This window comes from Lepidochelys olivacea (genome assembly GCF_965140295.1).
Source record: "Lepidochelys olivacea isolate rLepOli2 genome assembly, chromosome: 1".
Classification (NCBI taxonomy): Eukaryota; Metazoa; Chordata; order Testudines; family Cheloniidae; genus Lepidochelys; species Lepidochelys olivacea.
This window is the reverse complement of record NC_140411.1, coordinates 54,435,182-54,460,196: the sequence shown is the minus strand read 5'-3', so window position 1 is coordinate 54,460,196 and position 25,015 is coordinate 54,435,182. Positions and strand designations below refer to the sequence as shown.

General features: G+C 40.2%; 1 protein-coding gene across 1 annotated transcript in view; it reads left to right on the top strand.

Moving 5' to 3' along the window:
• Positions 1–25,015, top strand: part of TRPC4 (transient receptor potential cation channel subfamily C member 4) — a 210,162-nt gene that overhangs the window by 154,572 nt on the left and 30,575 nt on the right. The window contains exon 5 of the mRNA XM_084617453.1: positions 16,836–16,975. Coding sequence (XP_084473579.1) covers positions 16,836–16,975 — 140 coding nt within the window. The remainder of the gene's footprint in view (positions 1–16,835; positions 16,976–25,015) is intronic.

Below are 25,015 nucleotides of genomic sequence, written 5' to 3'. Positions count from 1 at the left end.
CATGTAGAGAAGTCCTCAGAATGCAGCTAGATAGTGCCTGAACACCCATGGAGGGGAATGGGAAGGGACTGTTCCTCATTTGAGCCCCAGCAGTGAAAACTATCCCAAAGGGGGCAAGGAGGGGGTAGGATCGCACTTCTCCTATACTCCCCAACAGCAGGGATGCATGTCCAAAGGAAGAGTGAAACATGCACAGACTCCTGCATGCTGATATGCTCTGAGAGGGATTGTGATTTGTGAGGTATATTGCCTTCTAGAGTTTGCCCTGGGCACGGGGTAACATAGCTTCCCTCAGTCCCCAGCACTGGGCTACACCTCAGTGTCACAGCTGAGCTCCAAGATTTATTGTCCTTTGTTTGTTAAATCTGGTTTTTAATCTAAAAAGAAGACAAAATATAGCTGTTTTTGCCAAGAAATTAATCAGCCTGTCAGGCTGGTTAGAGTTACAAATCATACTGACGAGCCAAGCTAATGTCAGGATTTGGGATTCAATTTTTTTTAAATCTTTTCTAATTAGTTATTACAGTTTTTGTATTAACATGAAACAAAGCAAACAGAACCCAGTGGACCAAGTACCGATCCTTTTGCGCTGTGCTCTGGCACATTTCTTCCCTACAGATAGAAACTCCTATCTTGAGCAGAGAGCCTTCCTCAGCTGCCCTCCAGCTGCTCAGCTCCAGCCTAGCAACTCCAGGCTGCAGTTTTCCAATATCACAATGCCAGGAGGGCACAATACCCCCTCTCCCCAATGTCCCTGGATTGGGGGATAATCAATCTTCATCAATACTTAGCTGTTATGTAGATCTAAAATGCTTTAAAATGGATAGTATCGTTTTCCCATTTTGACATATATGTAGGTAAATTATGCATTTCTGCTTACTGGATGCAGATACATTTTGAAGCATATACTGAACTGATGTAGCTCTAGAGTAAAAGTCTTATTTTAAAATTGGGAATGTAACCAACTAATCCACTTTCCCAAAGCAAAGGTTATCCTGGAGCAGCTACAACACATCTCAAGGCTAGTAACTGTTTTAAACAATATACTCATGTTTCTTTCTCCTTGTTAAGACAGTTCTGAATGTCATTTACATTTTAACGTTACCTCTCTTACTGTATAAAGAAAAGGAGGACTTGTGGCACCTTAGAGATGAACACATTTATTTGAGCATAAGCTTTTGTGAGCTACAGCTCACTTCATCAGATGCATTCAGTGGAAAATACAGTGGGGAGATTTTATATACACAGAGAACATGAAACAATGGGTGTTACCATACACACTGTAATGAGAGTGATCACTTAGGGTGAGCTATGACCAGCGGGAGGGAGGGGAAGAACCTTTTGTAGTGATAATCAAGGTGGGCCATTTCCAGCAGTTGACAAGAACATGTGAGGAACAGTGGTGGCGGGGGGAGAGAAGGGGAAATAAACATCGGGAAATAATTTTACTTTGTGTAATGACACATCCACTCCCAGTCTTTATTCAAGCTATGTACATTCGCCAAACTGGACAGTCTCTATGGAAAAGAATAAATGGACACAAATCAGATGTCAAGAATTATAACATTCATAAACCAGTCGGAAAACACTTCAATCTCTCTGGTCACGCGATTACAGACATGAAAGTGGCAATTCTTGAACAAAAAAACTTCAAAAACAGAATCTAACGAGAGACTGCTGAATTGGAATTAATTTGCAAACTGGATACAATTAAATAAAGACTGGGAGTGGATGGGTCATTACACAAAGTAAAACTAATTCCCCATGTTTATTCCCCCCCACACACTGTTCCTCAAATATTCTTGTCAACTGCTGAAAATGGCCCACCTTGATTATCACTTCAAAAGGTTTTCTCCCCCTCTCCCCCCCCCAGCTCTCCTGCTGGTAATAGCTCACCTTACCTGATCACTCTTGTTACAGTGTGTATGGTAACACCCATTGTTTCATGTTCTCTGTGTATTTTCCACTGCATGCATCCAATGAAGTGAGCTGTAGCTCATGAAAGCTTATGCTCAAATAAATTTGTTCGTCTCTAAGGTGCCACAAGTCCTCCTTTTCTTTTTGCGGATACAGACTAACACGGCTGCTACTCTGAAACCTCTCTTACTGTGAGTACAGACAAATGGGAGCTATACATATTCCTGACTTATCCTCAGTATGGATCTCATAGTACATATGGCTCCATCATTTAATACTTAGGAAGCATTAAAATTGTCCATAATTATCTAAACTCTCTAAAGATCAAATATTAATTACCATTTTTGTACTAGTATGTAAGAGACAATGTGTATAATTAACAAATTTATGAGTCCTTAGAATAGGAAACGCTGTGGAAGAACCTGTATCAGGCTACTTACTCAAAGAGACAGTAATTTTATAAGAAAAAAAGATCATTTAAGGAAGTTTCTTCATTCTTTTTTTGTTTTACACAATTTACATGATTACACAAGTTATATTACAATACCTGGTGATTATCTCTGCAGTAATAAAAGCCTGTGTAACTAGGACTAAGGGAATAAAACTAAAAAAGAAGAACTTTTAGGCTTAATATCTGGATAAACTTCCTGACAGGGAGATCTATTTGTTTGTGGAACAGTCTCCCAATTGAAGGGGTGGAACTCCTATTTAAACAAGACTAGATGTACAATAGGGAGCAATCCTTCACTGCCAGGAAAACTGTATTATTTTTAAGGCTACTTTTTAGTCACGGGCATTTTTAATAAAAGTCATGGACAGATCACGGGTAGGAAATAAAAATTCACAGCCCGTGACCTGTCCATAACTTATACTATATACCTGACTAAATCTTGGGAGTGCCACAGGTGCTCGGGGGGTTGGGGGGGGGAGAGCACAGGCGCTGGGAGGCCAGTCCAGGGGGTGGCACGGATGCTTGGGGAGGGAGTCCGGGGGGCACCGTGGGTGCTCTGCTGGGAGCAGCCTGGGACCCCCTCTGGTGCTGGGGCTGGCGGGCTCTCTATCCAGCTTCTCAGAAGTGGTGACATATCCCTCCCTAAGCTCCTAGCTCCGCAAGCTGCCAGCTCCGCAGCTCCCATTGGCTGGGAACCATGGGAGCTAGAAGCTGAGGGAGGGACATGTTGCCACTTCCGGGGAGCCCCCCCGTAAGGTAAGTGCCGGACAGAGCCCTCATGCTCTCCTGCACCCCAACCCTCCTCCCTGAGCCCCCCACCCAAACTCCTCCTGCTGCTGCTGCTGGGAGGGGGGGGTGGCCCGAAACTGCCCCAGCTGTGGCCAGTGTGACTGGCCCAGTCATGGCTCCATGACTTCCGTGATCTCTGTGACAAACCCGCAGCCTTAATTATTATTAATTATGAAATTGGCATCCCAAACTTTGCTAATTGTTTTCATAGGAAAAATAAAAAGACATTATCCCTGCCCTGAAGATCTTACCACCGTTGAGGCAATGAGCAAGAACAATAAACAACAGAAGTGAGGGAGTGATACAGACAAATCTTTTTCATCACTAGATTCAGGATTCCAAGGCCAGAAGGGACCATTGTAATCATCTAGTCTGACCTCCTGTATAACACAGGCCAGAGAACTTCCCTAGAAAATTATCCGTGCCATCACTAGCTTCTATGTGATCACCCTGTTGCCCCTCTTCACTATGCCAGCAATGTAAAGTGGGTGAAACCAGACAGAAACAGCTCTCTCCTGAAATGTCTCTGGTGTAAGGGGCTTCCCTAACCAACATACAGCTGCCAAACCAGCACTACGGGAGCCCAAATCACAGCCCCTGGTGTAGAGGACAAGTCAGAGGAGAGATGATACATGACTGGAGCACTGCTGCAGTCACACTGTTCTCAGCTGACAGACAATCCATAGGGGGCCATTGCAGTCATTGTCTTGAGTTTAGAGCAGCCCTGAGACTGCTCTAATTTATGTCAGACCTCCAGATAATTCAAGAATAGGAGGACAACAAAGTTGGCTTAAGCCACCTTTGTCTTTCCCCCTCCAGTCTTGCCCTTAGCACAGGAATGGAGGAATAGACAATAAGGACATTCACTTCTATGAATTCTATAGTCAATAGCTGTGTTTTAATAAACTCATTGGTGTTTTTCCCAGTCTGTTCTCTGGGAACGTAGCAAATGGCAATGGGCTCTTGATATCATAGTAATATTAGGTTGGCGTGCATATACTTCAGATGGCTGTCTTTTTTCTGGACCATTCTGCAAGTGACCTCAGAGGACATAACAACAAGAGAGAAAGTTTCTCTGACCAAAAAAAAAAAAATCACTGCATTGATAAGGCTCACTTACCATAGTTGTGCTAGATTGCTGGGGGAAAGAGTGAACAAGAGTGTCAGAAAAAGAAAGAGAATAAAATATTTTCCTCAAAGAAGATGAGGAACTTCTATGAGAGGAAAATTCTTAAGAATCATAGAATATCAGGGTTGGAAGGGACCCCAGAAGGTCATCTAGTCCAACCCCCTGCTCGAAGCAGGACCAATTCCCAGTTAAATCATCCCAGCCAGGGCTTTGTCAAGCCTGACCTTAAAAACCTCTAAGGAAGGAGATTCTACCACCTCCCTAGGTAACGCATTCCAGTGTTTCACCACCCTCTTAGTGAAAAAGTTTTTCCTAATATCCAATCTAAACCTCCCCCACTGCAACTTGAGACCATTACTCCTCGTTCTGTCATCTGCTACCATTGAGAACAGTCTAGAGCCATCCTCTTTGGAACCCCCTTTCAGGTAGTTGAAAGCAGCTATCAAATCCCCCCTCATTCTTCTCTTCTGCAGGCTAAACAATCCCAGCTCCCTCAGCCTCTCCTCATAAGTCATGTGTTCCAGTCCCCTAATCATTTTTGTTGCCCTTCGCTGGACTCTCTCCAATTTATCCACATCCTTCTTGAAGTGTGGGGCCCAAAACTGGACACAGTACTCCAGATGAGGCCTCACCAATGTTGAATAGAGGGGAACGATCACGTCCCTCGATCTGCTCGCTATGCCCCTACTTATACATCCCAAAATGCCATTGGCCTTCTTGGCAACAAGGGCACACTGCTGACTCATATCCAGCTTCTCGTCCACTGTCACCCCTAGGTCCTTTTCCGCAGAACTGCTGCCTAGCCATTCGGTCCCTAGTCTGTAGCTGTGCATTGAGTTCTTCCGTCCTAAGTGCAGGACCCTGCACTTATCCTTATTGAACCTCATCAGATTTCTTTTGGCCCAATCCTCCAATTTCTCTAGGTCCTTCTGTATCCTATCCCTCCCCTCCAGCGTATCTACCACTCCTCCCAGTTTAGTATCATCTGCAAATTTGCTGAGAGTGCAATCCACACCATCCTCCAGATCATTTATGAAGATATTGAACAAAACCGGCCCCAGGACAGACCCTTGGGGCACTCCACTTGATACCGGCTGCCAACTAGACATGGAGCCATTGATCACTACCCGTTGAGCCCGACAATCTAGACAGCTTTCTACCCACCTTATAGTGCATTCATCCAGCCCATACTTCCTTAACTTGCTGACAAGAATACTGTGGGAGACTGTGTCAAAAGCCTTGCTAAAGTCAAGAAACAATACATCCACTGCTTTCCCTTCATCCACAGAACCAGTAATCTCATCATAAAAGGCGATTAGATTAGTCAGGCATGACCTTCCCTTGGTGAATCCATGCTGGCTGTTCCTGATCACTTTCCTCTCATGCAAGTGCTTCAGGATTGATTCTTTGAGGACCTGCTCCATGATTTTTCCAGGGACTGAGGTGAGGCTGACTGGCCTGTAGTTCCCAGGATCCTCCTTCTTCCCTTTTTTAAAGATTGGCACTACATTAGCCTTTTTCCAGTCATCCGAAGAATAATTTGAGTTCTGATAACTTTATTAGTAGTAGTAGTATTCAGATTGTAGAATTTTCTAGGTTGGGTCCATCTCACGTTCTTGAAAGGGCATGGAAAATTCCTATTTTTCTGTTGTTAATTTTTCTGTTGTTAATTTTCATAACACTTTTAATATTTCAGCATGGGTTTGTTTGGATAAATTGAGTGTGTATTTCTATGGTCTTCTCTAGAATATTCAGCTTACTAAGGCTCTGGATAGTATTGAATGTAAAAAGAACAGGGATTTAGTCAGTTTTTTTTAACAATGTTTTTCCATGCCTTGTTCTTTCTGTCAGATTGTTTGATATAGGTTATTAGAGAGTGAGAACCTGTAGGGAAGGAGGAGGCTTGTAAATCGTGCAAAATACACACCTTCATGGCTTAAGAAATTCTAGGTGGGATGTGTGGGATAGTATAGTCTTATTGAGCATTGAAAGCAAAATGTATCTGAATCAAGAGGTGGTGCTAGCCCACGGGGGCCCCAAGCCAGAGTATCTTCGGTCCCCCTCTTACCGATCCCTTTAAATCATAATTGCATTATTTCTGCAAATCAAAAAATATACCAATACAATATATAATAATATACTTGTTAAGTCCATGTTAAATAAGATTAATGATATTTTTGGGGTAGTACTAAACTGGGGCACCCTGGAACTGCATGGGGCAATTGCTTAGTCTGCTTATATCTAGCGACACTACAAACTGATATGCAAAAGTTCAGTGTGAACTGTTTATAGATATGAAATTAATGGGGGCATCATTACCAGTAACAGGTCAGGAAAGCATAGCATAAAATATTGATCAGCAGGTACTGGAAATTGGGTTGTTAGAGGGAGCAGAGATAAAGGGTGATGTGGCCACCCAGATGAAATAGCACACAGTCAGGTGGAGACAAAGGAAGCATGGTGGAGGAAAATAAACACTTACATTATGGAACAGATCTCTAGCCAAGAAGATTCAATGAATACATATGATATCTGTGAGCTAAGAGAGTAAGTTAAGCATAAATTATGTGACCTTCAGAACCACTGTAACCCAGGGCTCAAAAATGAGAGGGAACGAAATCCTGCTTTTTCACATAATGTTATTCGTTTCCTTTGTTCTGCATATTAAGATTGCCCAACAGTTTCCATTATAAGATCCTTCTTTCAGTTGCTTATAACTTTGCCAAACTGTAACTGTTTGGGCTACAATTTTCTTTGCAGGATGTCAGCTAAAATGGTTGAGCCATTTCCAAGAATGAAGGTAGAAATTTTTTGTTTTGTTTTGCCCATGTTAAAAACTTGAACATCTTATGCCCCCTACCCCCATATTTTGTAGTCACAAATGGATGATGCTAACTGAACAAGCAGGTATTCAATATTTTTTTTAATCTCTTTATTGTTCAGTGCTTGACCCTAGGCCTTTTTTACTGCACACCATTCATACCCTGCTGTGAAGGAAGAATTATTAATTTCCTCATCGGCTTTTCTGTAATGTGTATAACTATAGCATCTGATATATAATGTAATGTATGAATAGAAAGCTCAGAATATAAAGGTAGTTCCTTTAATGAACAATGACCTTTTGAGCCTTGAGTTTTACATAGCCTTTTATCAGTTATGACTGACTTCCCTCCCAATGGCAATGGCTTAGAATGACAAACACTCTATTTTTACAAGATAATATAAAAGGTTATAGCATCCAGGTGAGCATTTATCCCAGTCGGCTGTTTTACTGTAGCCAGAACACTTTATTGATGGAGTCAGTATTTGGCAAGACAGTACATAATACCTGGAGCTTGGTCATATTTTTAAGCAAGCAAGCGCCATCACTGGTGTTATTCCAAAACTGAAATAATTTTATCTGCTAAAGTTACAAAATGTGCAGCTTAGAGGACTATTCAAATGATTTGTTCTAGTACACATAAAAGTACTACTGAAAAGGTTAATGTAGTCACTACTATAGAACTATGGATTCATGCAAAAATATTTTGAAAAAATATAGGACAATTTAAAATTCAAATATGACTATATATTCAGTTTAACAATGAGATTAAGTACTTACTGATTTTCAGAAGTGCCACAGTGACTTGGGAGCACAAGTTTCATTGAAAAGCAACAGGGTTTGTGCTCCTAAATCACTTGGGCCCAGCTCCTCAAAGGTATTTAGGTATTTACCTCCCATTGATCCTTTTAGTATCTGAGCCATAGGCTCTTTTGAAAATCCCACTCTTAAATGATAAATATTCTAGATGAATATCTCCATTAAATTGCTTACCGGGCACTGAAGCACGGTAATTACTAATTAGAGTAACAAGAAGTGTATAAATTAATTAGTATAGGATTGTAGCAATGAACTGTTGGGCTTGATGTTAACATGTATAAAATTAAGGCTCTCTGAGGTAATATAGATATAAGCCCAGGTTTACCCTTTTTATCCCCCATAGAATCTTGTGAAAGCAAGAAACTAATTTGTAAGTTAAATAAACATAATAACGGTCGGCATATTAAAGCCACAAGCAATGCCAATGAAACTTTAAAAGATTATAAAACATATTCCGCAAGATTTATACCTTACATGGAGTGCAGGACATATTTTGTTTTAAATTGCTATATACAGGCTTCTGTGCAGAATATATCTGAGAGCGTGGAAGGAGCAATATCCCATTTGTTGAGCAAGGGTCAACAGCGGCACTTTGCAAAAATATTGTTTGCTTCACTATATTTTTTGCAATAATTCCAGTATTTCTCCATTTGTGACACTGAAGACATTGTTATCTGTAAAAAAGATTTTCCAATTCTGCCTTCATAAAATTAAGAGTCTTCATTAACTTGTTCCTGGCAGAAATTAACCATTTCCAAAGGGGAAAACATGGATTTTTAAAATTAAACCCTAGCCTGCATCTGAATTTCTGAAGTCAAATCAAAACCATTTCTCCTACTTTGCTGTTTTCCCCCCATAGAGTGAGACTTTTGCATACATCACAATTCAGTCTATATAGTGGGGAAATATGTGTTCATGTCTGTTTCAGTTCCACTTGGATACAATTAGATAGATAGAGGGATGGATGATTAAAATATTAGCTAGATGTTGTCATGAATTTTAGTTATATTCAGCAACTGGTTAATTAACAGCTTGATCCTGTGAGGTGCTGAGGACCCTGACTGCCATTGAAGCCAGTGGGAATTAAGGGTGCACAGTACTTTTTAGGATTCAGCCCTCATTGCCTTTTGCCTGTAGTAGGTCCATAATCTCCCAGAGTCTAATTATGTACCTAAATATAAATGAAGGGGCTGAATTTTAAGAAGGTTTGGAAACGTTGGCAAGTAATAACCATTCATTCACGGTGGCATTAGGTTACAGAAAGAATTTACTTCCACAGCTCATTCCCAACAAGAGTCTGGCACAGCTAGCTCCTGCAGACGTCTTTTCCTCCCTGGATTGTAAACTACTGAACCACTTAAAATGAGATTTAGACAGTAAATCAAAAGAAAGCAGCTGAGGATGTCAAAGAATGAAAAGGAATACAGCAATTACTGTCTGTTCAATAGGTCTATTCAATTAGAATCCTCAGGGTAGTTTAATAAAACACTCTGTTTGTAGCCTCCATGGCACAAGTTGTTTTCTTTATTAACCTGAAGAAATGTACTCAGATACTGTTTTTTTGTGTTTTTGTTTTGTTTTGTTTTTTTGGTTATTACTGGCGACTCATATCCTGCAGAGTCTAAATAAGTTAGCCACGACCAAATGCTCTGCACACAGAGGGCCTTTGCAAGAGGCTGACCAAAGAATACTTTCAAAAACATCTAGGACCAGTTTTTTAAAGGTCTCTAGGTATCTGAAAATGCAGATCGATTTCTAGTGGGATTCTCAAAAGTGCCAAGGCCCCTTTTGAGAATCCCACTAGAAATCGATCTGCATTTTCAGATACTAGAGACCTTTAAAAATCTGGTCCCTACTCACTTACGAGTTTATGTCAAAATAAACATAAAAATTGATGCCTTTGATATACTCAAGACCATGAAAACTTCATTTAACCCACTGAGGCACCTCCTAGTTCACAGGATCCCAAGATGGGTAAACCTGAAAAGTTTTGGCTGTTCGTTTCAGAAAAACCCAAAGGTTCCTAAAACGGTTAGCCATACCAGACTGAGCTGAAATTTCACAAGATATTCAGTGTTACTGCTTCTGGTCTGTCAGGTCAGAAATACTGTGACACCATCATCTCATGTATTATTTCTTTGCCAGAGCCTTGAACTGCAGTGGCATGACAAAATGAGAGGAAAAAAAGGGAACATAATTAAAGCAAGGTAGATGTACTAAGTTACGTCTCATTACAGCTATCGCTATAGTTATCAACAACAATGCCTATGTGTTTGATAGTAACATTTTGGCAAAGGATTTTCAATGTATTTTTAATGTAACTACTATATCTATATACTTGGTTTTGGAAAGTGCCAGAGTACAGAAAATGGCAGGATTCTTATTTTATTTAATTAATTATTTAAGAGACAATCCCCCTGTAATGGGCGCAAGTGGGCCCCTCTATTTTCTGCCACTTCAGCACCCACAGATCAGCCTGAGACCTCTGCTTTGGTGCAATCACCCATGCTCTTTATTTACAGTACAAGTTCCCACCACCTTGTAGCTACAGACAGCGTCACGCTCACAGCCTCAGGGACTGCTAGCTTTTGCAGCCAGCAGGGGAGAGCAGCCTCTAACTCCCTAGATCCTCTCTTTCCTCTTCTCCTGGCTTCCTTCCTGCCAGCCTTTATGCAGGCCCTGGCTAGCGAGGCTGGCAGCTGTCCCCTATTTGCAAGTCTGGCCTGGGCTTACTCAGCCAGCTCCAATTCCCCTTTCCTGATTGGAGCTGACGTGACAGAGGGCTGGCTCAGGGTTTCCTAGCAAGCACCCTGTCACACCCCTAAAAGATTTTAGCTATCTTGGCAAATGGTTAAGGGCTCAATACTACTGTCTATACTTGCACTGAGTAGTACCCCACTATGTAAGTAGTTCAACAATTGGACCAAAATCATGTGCTAAGGTACTACTCCATATCATTACAGGTGATAGAATTGAGCTCTAAATATTTTGTGGACTGTTCAAAGCAGATTGCCCGAGCTGTTAGCACTTGCAAGTACATCCCTGTGCAGTATGCATATTTAATACCACCCATATCTAGGTACACATTCGGGGCTGCTGGTCCCTCCCACCACTCATGCTGCCACAGCTACGTTTTATTGTTACCAAGCTAGCTCAACTAGAGTTGGCGTGATTATGTCCCCTGGAGCTGGGAATCACATCTCCGGCTTGAAGTATGAAAATAGGAAAGTGAAGGCAAAAAGGGCCTGCGTAGGTCCAAATGGTGATTTAGTGGCAGAGCAGGGATTAAAACACCATTATGGCTCGCTTTGAGTCCCATGCTCAATTCACTAGACCATACTGCCCCTTTAATCCATCTCTTCTTGGCTTCGTATTCCATATGTGAAAAGTAGTTCATTGTGCTATATGTAAAATAGACCTGTAAAAAGGAGGGCCTTTTAGGGGGAAGATCCAACTGCCATGGAAGACAGTAGAAAGATTCCCCTTCATTTTAATGGGCATTGGCTCTGGATCTTAATGAGCTTTTTTACCTGTGAATAACTATCAAAGGTAAGTTCGTCAGCTGAACTATTTTACAGCTTCATAAAAAATGTTTTGTCATAAACCTACCTGCAGGCAGTAGTTGAACTTGGCATGTCAGAAATTCACTGTTGCAAATCTTGATAGTACCCTTGCATCTTACTTCCCATCATTTGATGTTGTTCAAAGTGATATAGCAACGGAGTGGCTGGCCAATTGTGGGAAAGGTGGGAACCAGCATCTGAATGGGATCCACAGATATTTTTTAAAATCTAAAAGTATTTTTACTAGTTCAAAATACTGTTTCTCTTGCTTCTTTTTCCACCAGTCCTGACATTAATATATACAATGAGACATTAGTCATGACTTTGAGAATTCTGGAATATACTTATAAACAACAGAAAGCAGTTTTGTGTTGTGGAGACAGGATAACATTTTCATGAAGTTTCCACACATGCTTGAGAATCTATTTTATTTTGTAATCATTCTGGATTTGCTTTCTGAAAGGGGATTTAACCAAGATGCATCTGATTATTTTTGTCAATTTATATATCATGACTTTGGAATTGATTAATTGTTTTAATGGGAAATGGGGGATAAAGTGTTGTTTAAAAGTAAAATTTATGGTGAATGATTTAGGAGATTCATTAATAATGGGATTAATCATCCGTGGCCAAAAATTTTTATAATCTGACAGGTATTTGGGAGTTTACGTGAAAGGAGATTTTGGTCTCAACCCAAACCTTAGTGGATGGATATCTTCATCACCCAAAACATTACAACATTTGATATCTTAATTAATTGGCACTCTCACCATAGATGCCAAGGAATAAAACAAGCCAGAGACTGAACTACCCTTCCCCCATTAGAGTTACATTGGTGAGGCTGTGCAAGGAAACTTGTATTGCTATTGTCTGTGCTGTTTGTGTTTGGTAGATAAAAACGGATAACAGTATTTTTTTTTATTTTAAAAACAAGTATCAAAATAATGAAATGTCCTTTTCTTAAAATTAAGCTGAATCTAGTTTTTTTTTTAAGAGCCATTTGACTTTTGTTGTTGTTGTTGTTAAAACTGTTTTTCAGTGAGAAAAAATGGCTTTTCAAAGAAGATAAAAACTTTTTTAGGAAATTTTTGTTTCCTTTGAATATTTTTTGTTTTAGTTTTTCCAGGAAAAATGAAAACTACACACATTTTGATTTTCTGGAAAACTGAATTTTTTTAGATGTTTCAGTAAACACGGTGGGGTTTTTTGGTGACATTTTTCAATTTCAGACAACGAAATCCCCAATTTTTCTAAACCTGAAAATTTTACAAAAATCTGAAACAACAAAACAGTATTTTTTGAAAAACCAAAAATATTTCAATTTTTAAGTTTCTTCTCTTTTTTTTGTCAAAAAACTTTTTTTTAAATTTCCCATTATTGACCAGCTCTGGTTTTATACATTATAATTCTCAAATTGGCCTCAAGACAAAGTCCCATTCACCAGTTTTCTGCTTTAGTGGTAAGCAGCCAGCTTTGGGTCTCCACTATATCTGCTGTCTTCTATTGAATTGCATACAGCTTGCAGTGTTCCTTTTCTGGCTTGCAATCCACTTAGAAGTGAACAAATGTTTCATCTAATGTGTGTTCATCATCTCAGCATGTATTTGCAGTGCCCAAGCTCTTTCAGCTTTCTATCTTTATGCTCCAGCATCAGATTATAAAGATGGCAGACAAGAGTTTAAAAGTCAAGCTCTTTATAGGCCCTCTTGAAAGCATTTCTGCCTTAAGAATGCCATTATGAGACCTGTATTTCATAATTAAAGAGACTATTTGCAATTTCATGATCATTTTCTGAAACCTAGGCAGTGCTTGGAACAATGGTTTCTGTAATATGGCTGATTTCTGCCCATAAACTCATAAAACTGACAAAGAAATGCTAGCTATTTTTAATTTCTTTTATGAACCATCTGGACATTGTTCTGTTGTAGTTTAGATAATGCTTTGAAAGCATTTGTCATTAAGTTATTGTCTGCCAGAAAAAACAGCCCCCAGCCTTTGTGAGGTTGTGTCAACTCAGATCTTAGGCTGTTTGCAATGTCAAATTATTTCAGCAGCGATGCTTCCCCATGACCACTTTATTTTAGTTCCCGTAAACGTTTGTCTTACTAATCATCCCAGTGCCATTCTGCATTGTCCTCAAGCAGTATACTAAGTGGAATACTTAACTGATATGAATTAGAGAAAAAATTATTTAGGTTGATATAGCCATGAATCTCTAAGGCCTCCTTGTGCTGGGGTCTTTCCATTTACACAATTGTCTCTATCCTTGAATCTGGTCAAATTTCCCAACAGCAAGCCTGTCATAAATATAAAGGGAAGGGTAACCACCTTTAAATCCCTCCTGTCCATAGGAAAAACCCTTTCACCTGTAAAGGGTTAAGAAGCTAAGATAACCTCGCTGGCACCTGACCCAAAATGACCAATGAGGGGACAAGATACTTTCAAATCTGGAGGGGGGTGAACAAAGGGTTCTGTCTGTCTGTGTGAGGCTTTTGCTGGGAACAGATCAGGAATGCAGACTTACAACTCCTGTTAAATTAGTAAGTAATCTAGCTAGAACATGCATTAGATTTCCTTTTGTTTAATGGCTGGTAAAATAAGCTGTGCTGGATGGAATGTATATTCCCATTTTTGTGTCTTTTTGTAACTTAAGGTTTTGCCTAGAGGGATTCTCTATGTTTTGAATCTGATTACCCTGTAAGGTATTTACCACCCTGATTTTATAGAGGTGATTCTTTTACCTTTTCTTTAATTAAAATTCTTCTTTTAAGAACCTGATTGATTTTTCATTGTTCTTAAGATCCAAGGGTTTGGGTCTGTGTTCACCTGTACAAATTGGTGAGGATTCTTATCAAACCTTCCCCAGGAAAGGGGGGGTAAGGCTTGGGGGAATATTTTGGGGGAAGACGTCTCCAAGTGGGCTCTTTCCCTGTTCTTTGTTTAAAACGCTTGGTGGTGGCAGCATACGGTTCAAGGACAAGGCAAAGTTTGTACCTTGGGGAAGTTTTTAACATAAGCTGGTAAGAATAAGCTTAGGGGGTCTTTCATGCAGGTCCCCACATCTGTACCTTAGAGTTCAGAGTGAGGAAGGAACCTTGACAAAGCCAAATTCAGGGTCTCTTAGTGAGGTTAGCACCTCTATCACTCAGTCCTTTGAAGAGAGGATGACTGAGTGTGATGCTTCCTAGGGATACCTTGGTTGTAAGGCACCTCACTATCACCTGCCTTTAGCATGAGGACATCTTGTTTATTTAACAAAGAAATTGTTTATTTAACGAAGACTAGAGATTCAAGAAGAAGCAAGTAGAATTAATGGAACCAAATGATTACATTTAAAATAACACGCATTCTAGTCTAGACTTATCTAACAAGATATTTTCAGGGCCTGTAGAGTTTAGCTCACTTCAAAGTCTTTCTCCCAGTATTTTACAGTCTGTCTGTCTGTGACCCTTGGTACATAAAACATGCATGCTGGCAGCTTGTCTCCTAGGTGAAGAATATGGACACATCCCCATACCCCTAGATATATTCCAAAAATGCATTGTCTTTACTCATAAACAGGAGGCCCCTCTGACTTCCCACTGACTGTTTTTTCCTGAAGGCTTCTTGTATGTTCTGCAAGAACCTGGCTCAGTGTGTAAATAGCCTTCCATTGTGATGCATACAGTACTCAATTTACATATAACCAGACAGAGCGAAAAATGTCTGTTACCTCCTGTCTGAAAGGAACGTGCTTGTCACCTCCTGGTGACCTGCTTTACTTGCAGACCTTAAGAACATAATTTCCAGTATAAATACAAAACTCTTTAAATATTATCCTTACATACATTTTGCAGTGGTTATGAGGACTGGTGTGTTAATGGCTCTCAAGACAGACTTCACTATAATGTAGATATCAGACCCTGGGGATCCCTGTAAACTCCTCTGCACCCCTTATGCCCTCTGCCAGTTGGCATGAAGAGGTCCCTGGTCACACTCCAATCTCCCCACTCCAAAGTGATTGACATTCAGCAGCACAGCTATAATGGGTCGGGTATCTCTTTAAAGGGGATGCTCCTTCCCTTATATACGTGGACAGCATCTCTGCACTATGATGTAGCAGTAACCGGTGCCGTCTATGTACACTGAGTCCTGCCACCTGACAACATTCAAACTTTTTGTAACCCTGACTTATAACATGTGGTAGGGGAACAAAGATTAGTTTCTTACCAGCACTGTGTGTATCAGGCCCTTTATTTTCTGATGTCAGGGAAAAACATAACAAAACTATCTTTGGCACCAATGAAGGCAAAAGAGGCAATGCCTCCTTGGAGTTGAGTCTGACATCTCCTCCGTGTAGCCACCTTAGGTGAAAATATTGATTATGACCAAAAGGCAATTCCTAATTATAGAGTTTATTAGTACAGAGCTCATCAGGCCTCTGCCTAATGCTATTGAAAGAGACAACTAAGGAAAAGGCGATAAACAACATATGGGTATTTCACCCAAGTGTAAATAGAGGATTTCAGTCTCCATTGCTGTCAGCTTGGCACCTTTAATGAACATTTAAATTCACTTAGAGAAGAAAGTAAAACTGAAAAATGTGAAACTTCCACTGGTATCTTTAACCAAAAGACTGTACATATTTACGTAAAATGTACATTTTAAAAGCTGTGTTTTAGAGCCTCATAATATGCAAGCATTAATTCAGCACATTCTCCCAAGGAAGGCCTTTAATTATTATAGCTTTAAAGTGTCTCCACATGCCTTTCTTTGGAGCTGTTCAGTTGAGCTCACATCACACGCAACATTTCCCAGTGGCTGTAAATATTTCTGTATTACTGTGTCAAAAGCGATACACGGGGAGTACACCTGAAAACTGTTCCCAGATCACCAGATTTAAAATGAATGTTCTATGTTTTTTTAATATTTCAACTAGAAATATTTTGCTGATGACACTAAGGATTTAGAAGATATAGGAGATTTGTTACCTACCATTGTGGATAACAAAGTAGAAATCTCTATACCTCATGATAGCATAAATTTCTATTGAAATACTGTAACGGTCAGTTTCTTCAGTTATGCAGTTTCCATTGGGATCCATTGGAACACACAGCTAAGGACAGAATATGGCAATAGTTGCTATGTTAGACCACTTTTTATACACTCTTTAGAATGCAATGAAAAAGTAATAGAAGGAAAGCAAAAGAAAATGAAGCTGTATGCTTAGATGAATGACAAGTCAGTTCTCCCTTGCTTAGTGAATGCATTTTGGTAACATGAATCAGAAAATGAAGTCTAAAATGACTGATCTGTATACAATTCTTCTGAAAACCATGCTTAGAACGAATTCTTTTATATTTACAGGTTTCATATGGGGTGAAATTAAACAGATGTGGGATGGTGGACTACAGGATTACATTCATGACTGGTGGAACCTAATGGATTTCGTAATGAATGCCTTATACTTGGCAACAATTTCTTTGAAAATTGTTGCATTTTCAAAGGTAATCATTCTATTGTTAGCTAATATTTATAAACAAATATATTAAGTAAACATGGTTATACTTTTTGACCTGCTTCTATATTTTAAAGTGTCTTAGATTGATTAACTACTATAATGACTCAATGAATCACTTTACTAACCTGTCAGTTTTGCCATCTGTAAAATGGTTTTATCTGTGTCACAGTATGTTGGATGGCTTAATTCCTCAGGATCAGTAAAGCATTTTGAGATGTTTGGATGTAAGGTACTATAAAAATGCCAAGCATTATTATTATTAGGTGTGGATATTTGTACAAAAATGTATTTTACTTCAGATACTCCTTGCATAATTTTTTCTACTGCAGCTTTATTACTAAGGTAGTTTAATAAATAATATGCAACCTCGTATTAGGATTGCATGAAAAATTCAAATAAAAACTTTAAAAATATCAAAAAGCAAGATTTTCACATTTTTGAATGCTTTTACTCCAATTTCATCAACAAACTGAAATTTACCGTAGATTTTGGCTAAATAATAGAAGCATTGTTGGGTTAAATTTGTCCATTTGGCTCACCATTATCCTGTTTTTTGAATAAGAAATATGACATTATTAATATTTGAACTTTCTTCCAGAGAAACATCCATTTGTTTCAAAAGCATGAATAGTTGAAGGCTGCATGTTTTCCATGTGAATTCACAATTTCATGGACATTCCTTGTAAAAATTAAATATTCCAGTTTCAAAATGGTCTCGAATGAAAGAAAAATATATTCAAATTACATTTCAAGAAAAATGTGTCAGCACTTTCACACATCTCTAATCACCTCTGAGTCATCATAACTTTCTAATTTATATTATTCATTATCATCATTATATTTCAATGACTTCAAGTTTATTTCCATCAACTATCCAATACTACAGGGCCAGATTCTCTCCTGTGCCAGGATCCAATAGGCTAAGAAGAAAGTGAGCATCCATAAAGGAGCTGATTACAGCTCCCTATTCTCAAGTCACAGCTGTTCTGGCTGCAGCTGTGGCATAAGTTTAGAGCAGCCCCGGAGCTTCTCTAATTTACGTCAGCGATGGTTCATAAGTGTCCATATGCCCAGTTGATAATTGGCAGAGTGGAACAGAGGCCCTACACACACCTGACCTGCCATCTCCCTCTTCTATCACATCAGGTGTTTCTAAAATTTTTGCCTGCATGACCCCATTTTCACACTTACTGTTTCCTGTGACCCCAGACCACAACAAAACAACATAGTGACCAAGTAATCCAAGAAGTTTGCATATTAAATATATTTAATGCTCGCTAATGTGACACATGGGCTTGCACATTGTGACACAGCTTCTCAAAGTCCGGTGATGTGGTAGAAATTGCATATCTAATCTCCAATTTGACATCTATGGTAGAGCGATACTGCGACTTGACGAACACAAGTGTGCTGAATCCAGCTTCACGCAATTACTTGCTCATGAATGTCACCATCATTTTCAAGGTGCATGCTGAGAATTCAGGATAGTCATTCTTCACAGTGAACCAGAATTCTGGGAGAGAAAGTTGGGCATATGTTACTCGCAAGAATTGATCAGAGGATATTTTGATGAGCTATTCGATTTCAGCTGTTGGCAAATCCATGGTATCAGGCTTGCACTGAAAGTATTTCACACCCAATCATACATTGTCATGTCCAAGTTGAGGGGAAAGGATACAAACTGTTCCTCCATCTGGCTGAGATGCTCAGCCATCACCTGTGTGGGAGGCTCAATAATTTCATTGACAGCCAGGAAATTAGAAAGCTGTGGGAATGATTCCTAATTTGTCTCTAATAGATTATTCTTCCAGAAAACAATTTTCTTCTTTAATCCTGTGAGTCAATCATCCAATGAAGTGAGCTGTAGCTCACGAAAGCTTATGCTCAAATAAATTTGTTAGTCTCTAAGGTGTCACAAGTACTCCTTTTCTTTCAGCAGAAGAATGTGGGTGTTCTTTCCTTGCAGACCTGTATGCACTTCATTCAGTTTCCTAAATATGTCTGTGACTTAGCCAGGAAGGCACATCTTCCTTTGGTCACCTAGAAAATCAACAAATTCACTCTTTTTGCAGTCCATTGCTTGTCTCTCAGTTCAAAAAATCATCCCAGTACTTTTCCTCAGTGAGCTTCAGTGTGGAATAAAAACATGTCATGATCAGATCCCATGTCTTCACACAGTTTTGCAAACAGATGCATGCAAAGAGGCTGAGTCTTGATTTAGTTCACAATAGAGGATACTGCAAAACTTCACCTACTTCTGGACTCAGAGCTTTACGTGCCTGTCGGTCTCTGTGAATCATGTAGTGAGTCCACAGAGCAGACAGAGCAACTTTCTTTACCAAGGCATGCAGACCTGCTGGTGGCCTGCAATAGACCGAGCTCCCTCTGTGCAAAAGCCTACAATGTGATCACCCAGGACATTTTTGTTTTGCATATAGCCATGTAGTACATCGAACATTCCTTGTGCTGTCTTGTGTCCAGGAAGAGGGAGAAAGAACAGAGTGTCTTCAAGGATTGCACACTCCCATGTATTTCACAAAAGCAAAGAAATATGCATCAGGACCCTCAGTGCTCACATCATCTTGAAGAACAAAAACACCTGTGTTTTTCAGACTCTCCACCAGTGTGTTTTCCTGTTCTGCTGCTATCACCTTAATCCTTCAATTCACTGTGTTGTTGGAAAATAATACGTCTTTGAATTTATTTCCTCAGTTTCTCCACACATTATCTTCACCATATCAATTTCATCTGGCAAAATCAAAGTCTCTCCAATTATGTAAGACTTGGCCTGCACAAGGCAGTAACTCACTTCAGATGATGCCTTCTGTGTGTGGTCAGAGACGGACAGGGCTCTCTTGAATTGCACTTGTTGACGTGAAAGTTCTTTCCAACTCTAGAAAAATGACCTTGGTTTTCCTATGTGTTCCCTGTGAAAGGCTAACAAAGGTCATTTGAGTTTATTAGGCTTCAAGCTTTTGCTAGATAATGCTATGTGACATAGTAGGCATTTTGGCCTTTCTTCGCTCTTGACAAAAACATTGGTGAAGCCATATGGAAAGCCTCACCATATCTGCCAGCACATTTCTTGCACTCTTGCTTTTCGCACATAAGTGCATTACTAGACTCACTGCTGGAGAATGAAGCAGATACTCTGCGTAAAAACAAGTCCATTGTGCCTCATCTCACAAGTCAGAAAAAGAAATTCATTGTTAAGCAGATGAGGCCAGGACTTAGGAAGGCCCTGTGTGCTGATACTACGGCAGTACAGAGACAGTGACTTACAATGATTCTTTATGCTTGAGTGCCACAAGGCTACTCAGGGTAGCATAAAAAGATATGGACCCTGCCTTAAGGAGCTCACAAGCTGCTGCAGATTCCCTCTCAGAAAAAGCTAGCACAGGTTCCCACCCGTTCAAGCAGAGAGGATGCTCTGTTGAGAAGGCTGCTGCCCGCAGATAAGCATCTTCTGGATTCAAGTCTCCCAGCTGGATGCTTGCACAGCCTGATGGGGCAAATGGTATCCACACAGCCACCTCCTCATGTGTCGAGACCTGCTGTACACACAACACACCAGGAGGCTGCCATTTTACAAAATGCATGCACCATACGTGCAAGGGCCCACAATGAGGAGGCTGCAATTAGATCTACAAAATGGCAGCCTCCCAGCGCAGGTTTGAGGAGGAGGTCCGGACACGTTCAGGGGCAGATGGCATCATCTCGTGGGCCAAATCTGGTCCCTTGGACCTGCAACCCCATCTACTAATGGCACAACCCCATTTGGAATTGCAACCAATAGTTTGGGAACCACTGCATCTCAACAGGGTGGGGTGGGGATGGGTGCATAGTAGCTGCTTGTGCTGATTTCACACCCACTCAGAGCTTCTAAGGGAATTTTCACCTAGGCAGCTCTGGCCAGATTTGAGTCCCTGTCCATCACTCAGGTAGAGCAAAGGTATTTGAAAAGGCAGAGAAAAATCTGCCCCCTTTTATTCAGAAAGCTAATGGAACGTGCTTTGATGGGCAGACACAGTTTCATATACAGTGACCAGGAAATAGCCTTTTTACTGGTCCAAAATGCAAAATAACAACCTCATTGGTAATGCAAACCTTTCTAAAGCATTGTAGACATCCGATTTTTCCTTTTAGAACAATATTAATTTGAAACCATAATAATCCTTTCATCTCCCAGGCAGCTTCTGCCTTCTGTAATCAGATTTCAAGGTGATGGTGTCTGAAGTAATATGCATCCATTTCCCTCCCAATTAGTGTTATGATGCTAATCAGACTCAAATTGTAAACACAGTAGTGCATAAAACATTACCTTTAATTCTGCAATTATTTGTTTTGTTATATTTGTGATTTTTAAAGCCAACTAGCTTTTTTGTCCTTGCTTTTTTTCACCTTTCCTTTGGTAAAATGATTAAATCAGAGTATATAAATAATGCATCTGATATAAGCAACTGAAATAATGAGTGGTTAATTGATTAATCAATCACATTCGTTTCAGATTCTTAAAATATGATTGTTTTCCAGTTGTACAATAAATGAGGACCAAGAATTACAAACACTACCAATGTGTTATAACATATGACCTTTACTTTCATTTGCTAAATGCTGCATGACTATTTTTTCTGAAATATAGTTTTGCCTGTATTTACTGAAATAATTATATAGGCCCAATTCTCAAATGTGTTCCACTCTAGTGGCACAACACAGCCAGGCACCCATCTTAACCAGCTTCCTTGTATAAGAGGCATAGCAGCCCAATGCTACTCCCTGGGGAAAAAAAAGAGTTAATTGCTGGAAGAAAAAATCCTGGCTGATAACAAACCTTTGAGGCTGCAAGCAGCTGAATGTAATTTAGCGCAGCCTATAGGCTGCTCTAAATTACATCAGGGACTGGAGTAGCCCCTAGTTGGGTCCAGGATTGGGACAATGCAAAAGGATATCTTAAAGCCTTTTTTGCCCATTCTCCCACCCCAGTGCTAAGTGTGTCTTATGTTCATCTGAGGACCAGGGTCCAGATCCTCAAAAGAGTTAGGTGCCTAAATACCTTTGAAGATCTGGTCTCTTATACCTGTTTATATACCAAAACACAAGTTAAATGTCACATGGTTCTAAATGAATTGTAGTCTCATACATTTTAAGTTCATAAAGGCATGATTCATTTTAAGGGATGTAGCTGCTTCGACTGAGGATTATAAATACAAATAGAGCTATTTATGCTGCAAAACAAAGGATTCTGTTTATATTTTGAAACTACAGTATATTTTGCACTGCTAAGTCAAGTATTACTTCTCTCACTTTGATGTATTACACCCAAGGATGCTTATAATGTTTTATTAAAATGAAGCATGGCTTCCATTACTGTGTGTTTTCAGCTGCATAAGAGATTGCACACAGCTGATGTCACTAAATAAGTGGCTCTCACCCATTAGCATGAAATGCTATGTAATTCTATCACTTTGGGGGCAGAGGTGATATTCAGAGTGCAATTCTATCCTGAAAAGTGACTCTAAATATAAACTACATTTATTGTCTCAATCATTTCCACATTGAATCTACTCTGCTAATTAGTACAAGGAGGGGTTTTTTCCCATAAATATGCTTCAAACACTGGGATGCTTAGCCCATCTCTCTGGCACTGTAAAATGGTTTTGACCATTTTATATATTATATTTGGCCAATTCCGAAAATCAGACATTCACTTTCACTGGAGTATTAACTGCACAGTAAGAAAAAATATATTTTCTGTGCTCCAGTTTCATTGTTGTTTAACATCTTTTGGCTGATTATTCTGTTTTTCTCTATTGGTTCTCTGAAATGTACAGTACAAATTGTGACATACATGTCCTAATAACAATAATTTGAATTTATGTAGTACCTTTCATCGAAGAATTTCAAAGCATTTTACAGAGGTAGGAAAAATATTTATCCCTTTATTATAGATGAGGAAACTGAGATACCAAGAGTCATACGTGATTTGCTTAAGGTCAGACAGATGGTCAATAGCAGAGCTGCAACTATCATAGAATCATAGTATCATAGAATATCAGGGTTGGAAGGGACCTCAGGAGGTCATTTAGTCCAACCCCGTGCTTAAAGCAGGACCAATCCCCAACTAAATCATCCCAGCCAGGGCTTTGTCAAGCCTGACCTTAAAAACCTCTAACAAAGGAGATTCCACCACCTCCCTGGGTAACCTATTCCAGTGCTTCACCACCCTCCTAGTGAAAAAGTTTTTCCTTATATCCAGCCTAAACCTCCCCCACTGCAACTTGAGACCATTACTCCTTGTCCTGTCATCTGCTCCCACTGAGAACAGTCTAGATCAGTGGCTCCCTAACTTGTTCCGCTGCTTGTGCAGGGAAAGCCCCTGGCAGGCCAGGCAGGTTTGTTTACCTGCTGCGTCCGCAGGTTAGGCTTCGCAGACCAATGGGAGCTGCTGGAAGCAGTGCAGGCTGAGGGATGTACTGGCCGCTGCTTCCAGTAGCTCCCATTGGCCTGGAGCAGTGAACCGCGGCCACTGGGAGCCACAATTGGCCGAACCTGCGGATGTGGCAGGTAAACAAACTGGCCCGGCCCGCCAGGGACTTTCCCTTCACAAGCGGTGGAACAAGCTTGGGAACCACTGGTCTAGATCCATCCTCTTTGGTACCCCCTTTCAGGTAGTTGAAAGCAGCTATCAAATCCCCCCTCATTATTCTCTTTTGCAGACTAAATAATCCCAGTTCTCTCAGCCTCTCCTCATAAGTCATGTGCTCCAGCCCCGTAATCATTTTTGTTGCCCTCCGCTGGACTCTTTCCAATTTTTCCACATCCTTGCTGTAGTGTGGGGACCAAAACTGGACACAGTACTCCAGATGAGGCCTCAACAATGTCGAATAGAGGGGAACAATCACGTCCCTCGATCTGCTGGCAATGATCTTACTTATACAGCCCAAAATGCCGTTAGCCTTCTTGGCAACAAGGGCACATTGTTGACTCATATCCAGCTTCTCATCCACTGTAACCCCTAGGTCCTTTTCTGCAGAACTGCTGCGTAGCCACTCGGTCCCTAGAATGTAGCAGTGCATGGGATTCTTCCATGCTAAGTGCAGGACTCTGCACTTGTCCTTGTTGAACCTCATCAGATTTCTTTTGGCCCAATCCTCTAATTTGTCTAGGCCTCCTGTATCCTATCCCTACCCTCCAGTGTATCTACCACTCCTCCCAGTTTAGTGTCATCTGCAAACTTGCTGAGGGCGCAATCCACACCATCCTCCAGATCATTAATGAAGATATTGAACAAAACTGGCCCCAGGACTGACCCTTGGGGCACTCCACTTGATACCGGCTGCCAACTAGACATGGAGCCATTGATCACTACCTGTTGAGCCCGACAATCTAGCCAGCTTTCTATCCACCTTATAGTCCATTCATCCAGCCCATACTTCTTTAACTTGCTGGCAAGAATACTGTGGGAGACCGTGTCAAAAGCTTTGCTAAATTCAAGGAACAACCCATCCACTGCTTTCCTCTCATCCACAGAGCCAGTTATCTCATCATATGAGGCAAATTAGGTTAGTCAGGCATGACTTGTCCTTGGTGAATCCATGCTGACTGTTCCTGATCACTTTCCTCTCCTCCACTAGAACGAGGTCTCCTTATTCTCCTTTTTATAACAACTTGACCACACTGTCTCTCCTTAGAATCATATGATAATTTTGGTATTTATTGTTTCTGCTCTAGAGAGTAAAAAGTAATTATCTGGCCACCTTCCCAATGCTTACAACTGACTTGGATGTTAATCTTGTGTATGGTTATCTGTGAATAATCATCAAGAACTGTTATTTCATATTCCTTTGGCATCATTAACATACATGATAAATTTGCTTTGAAGTTCTAGTCTTTACATAGTTCTAATCTGTCCATATTTTGCTTTCTTCCGTTTTCCATAGGTGTGGACTATGCAATTCTGCTATGTATTAAGTATTTATTAAGTAAATGTCTGCCTTTGCAATGTGCCAAAGGGTTGTGTGTGGGC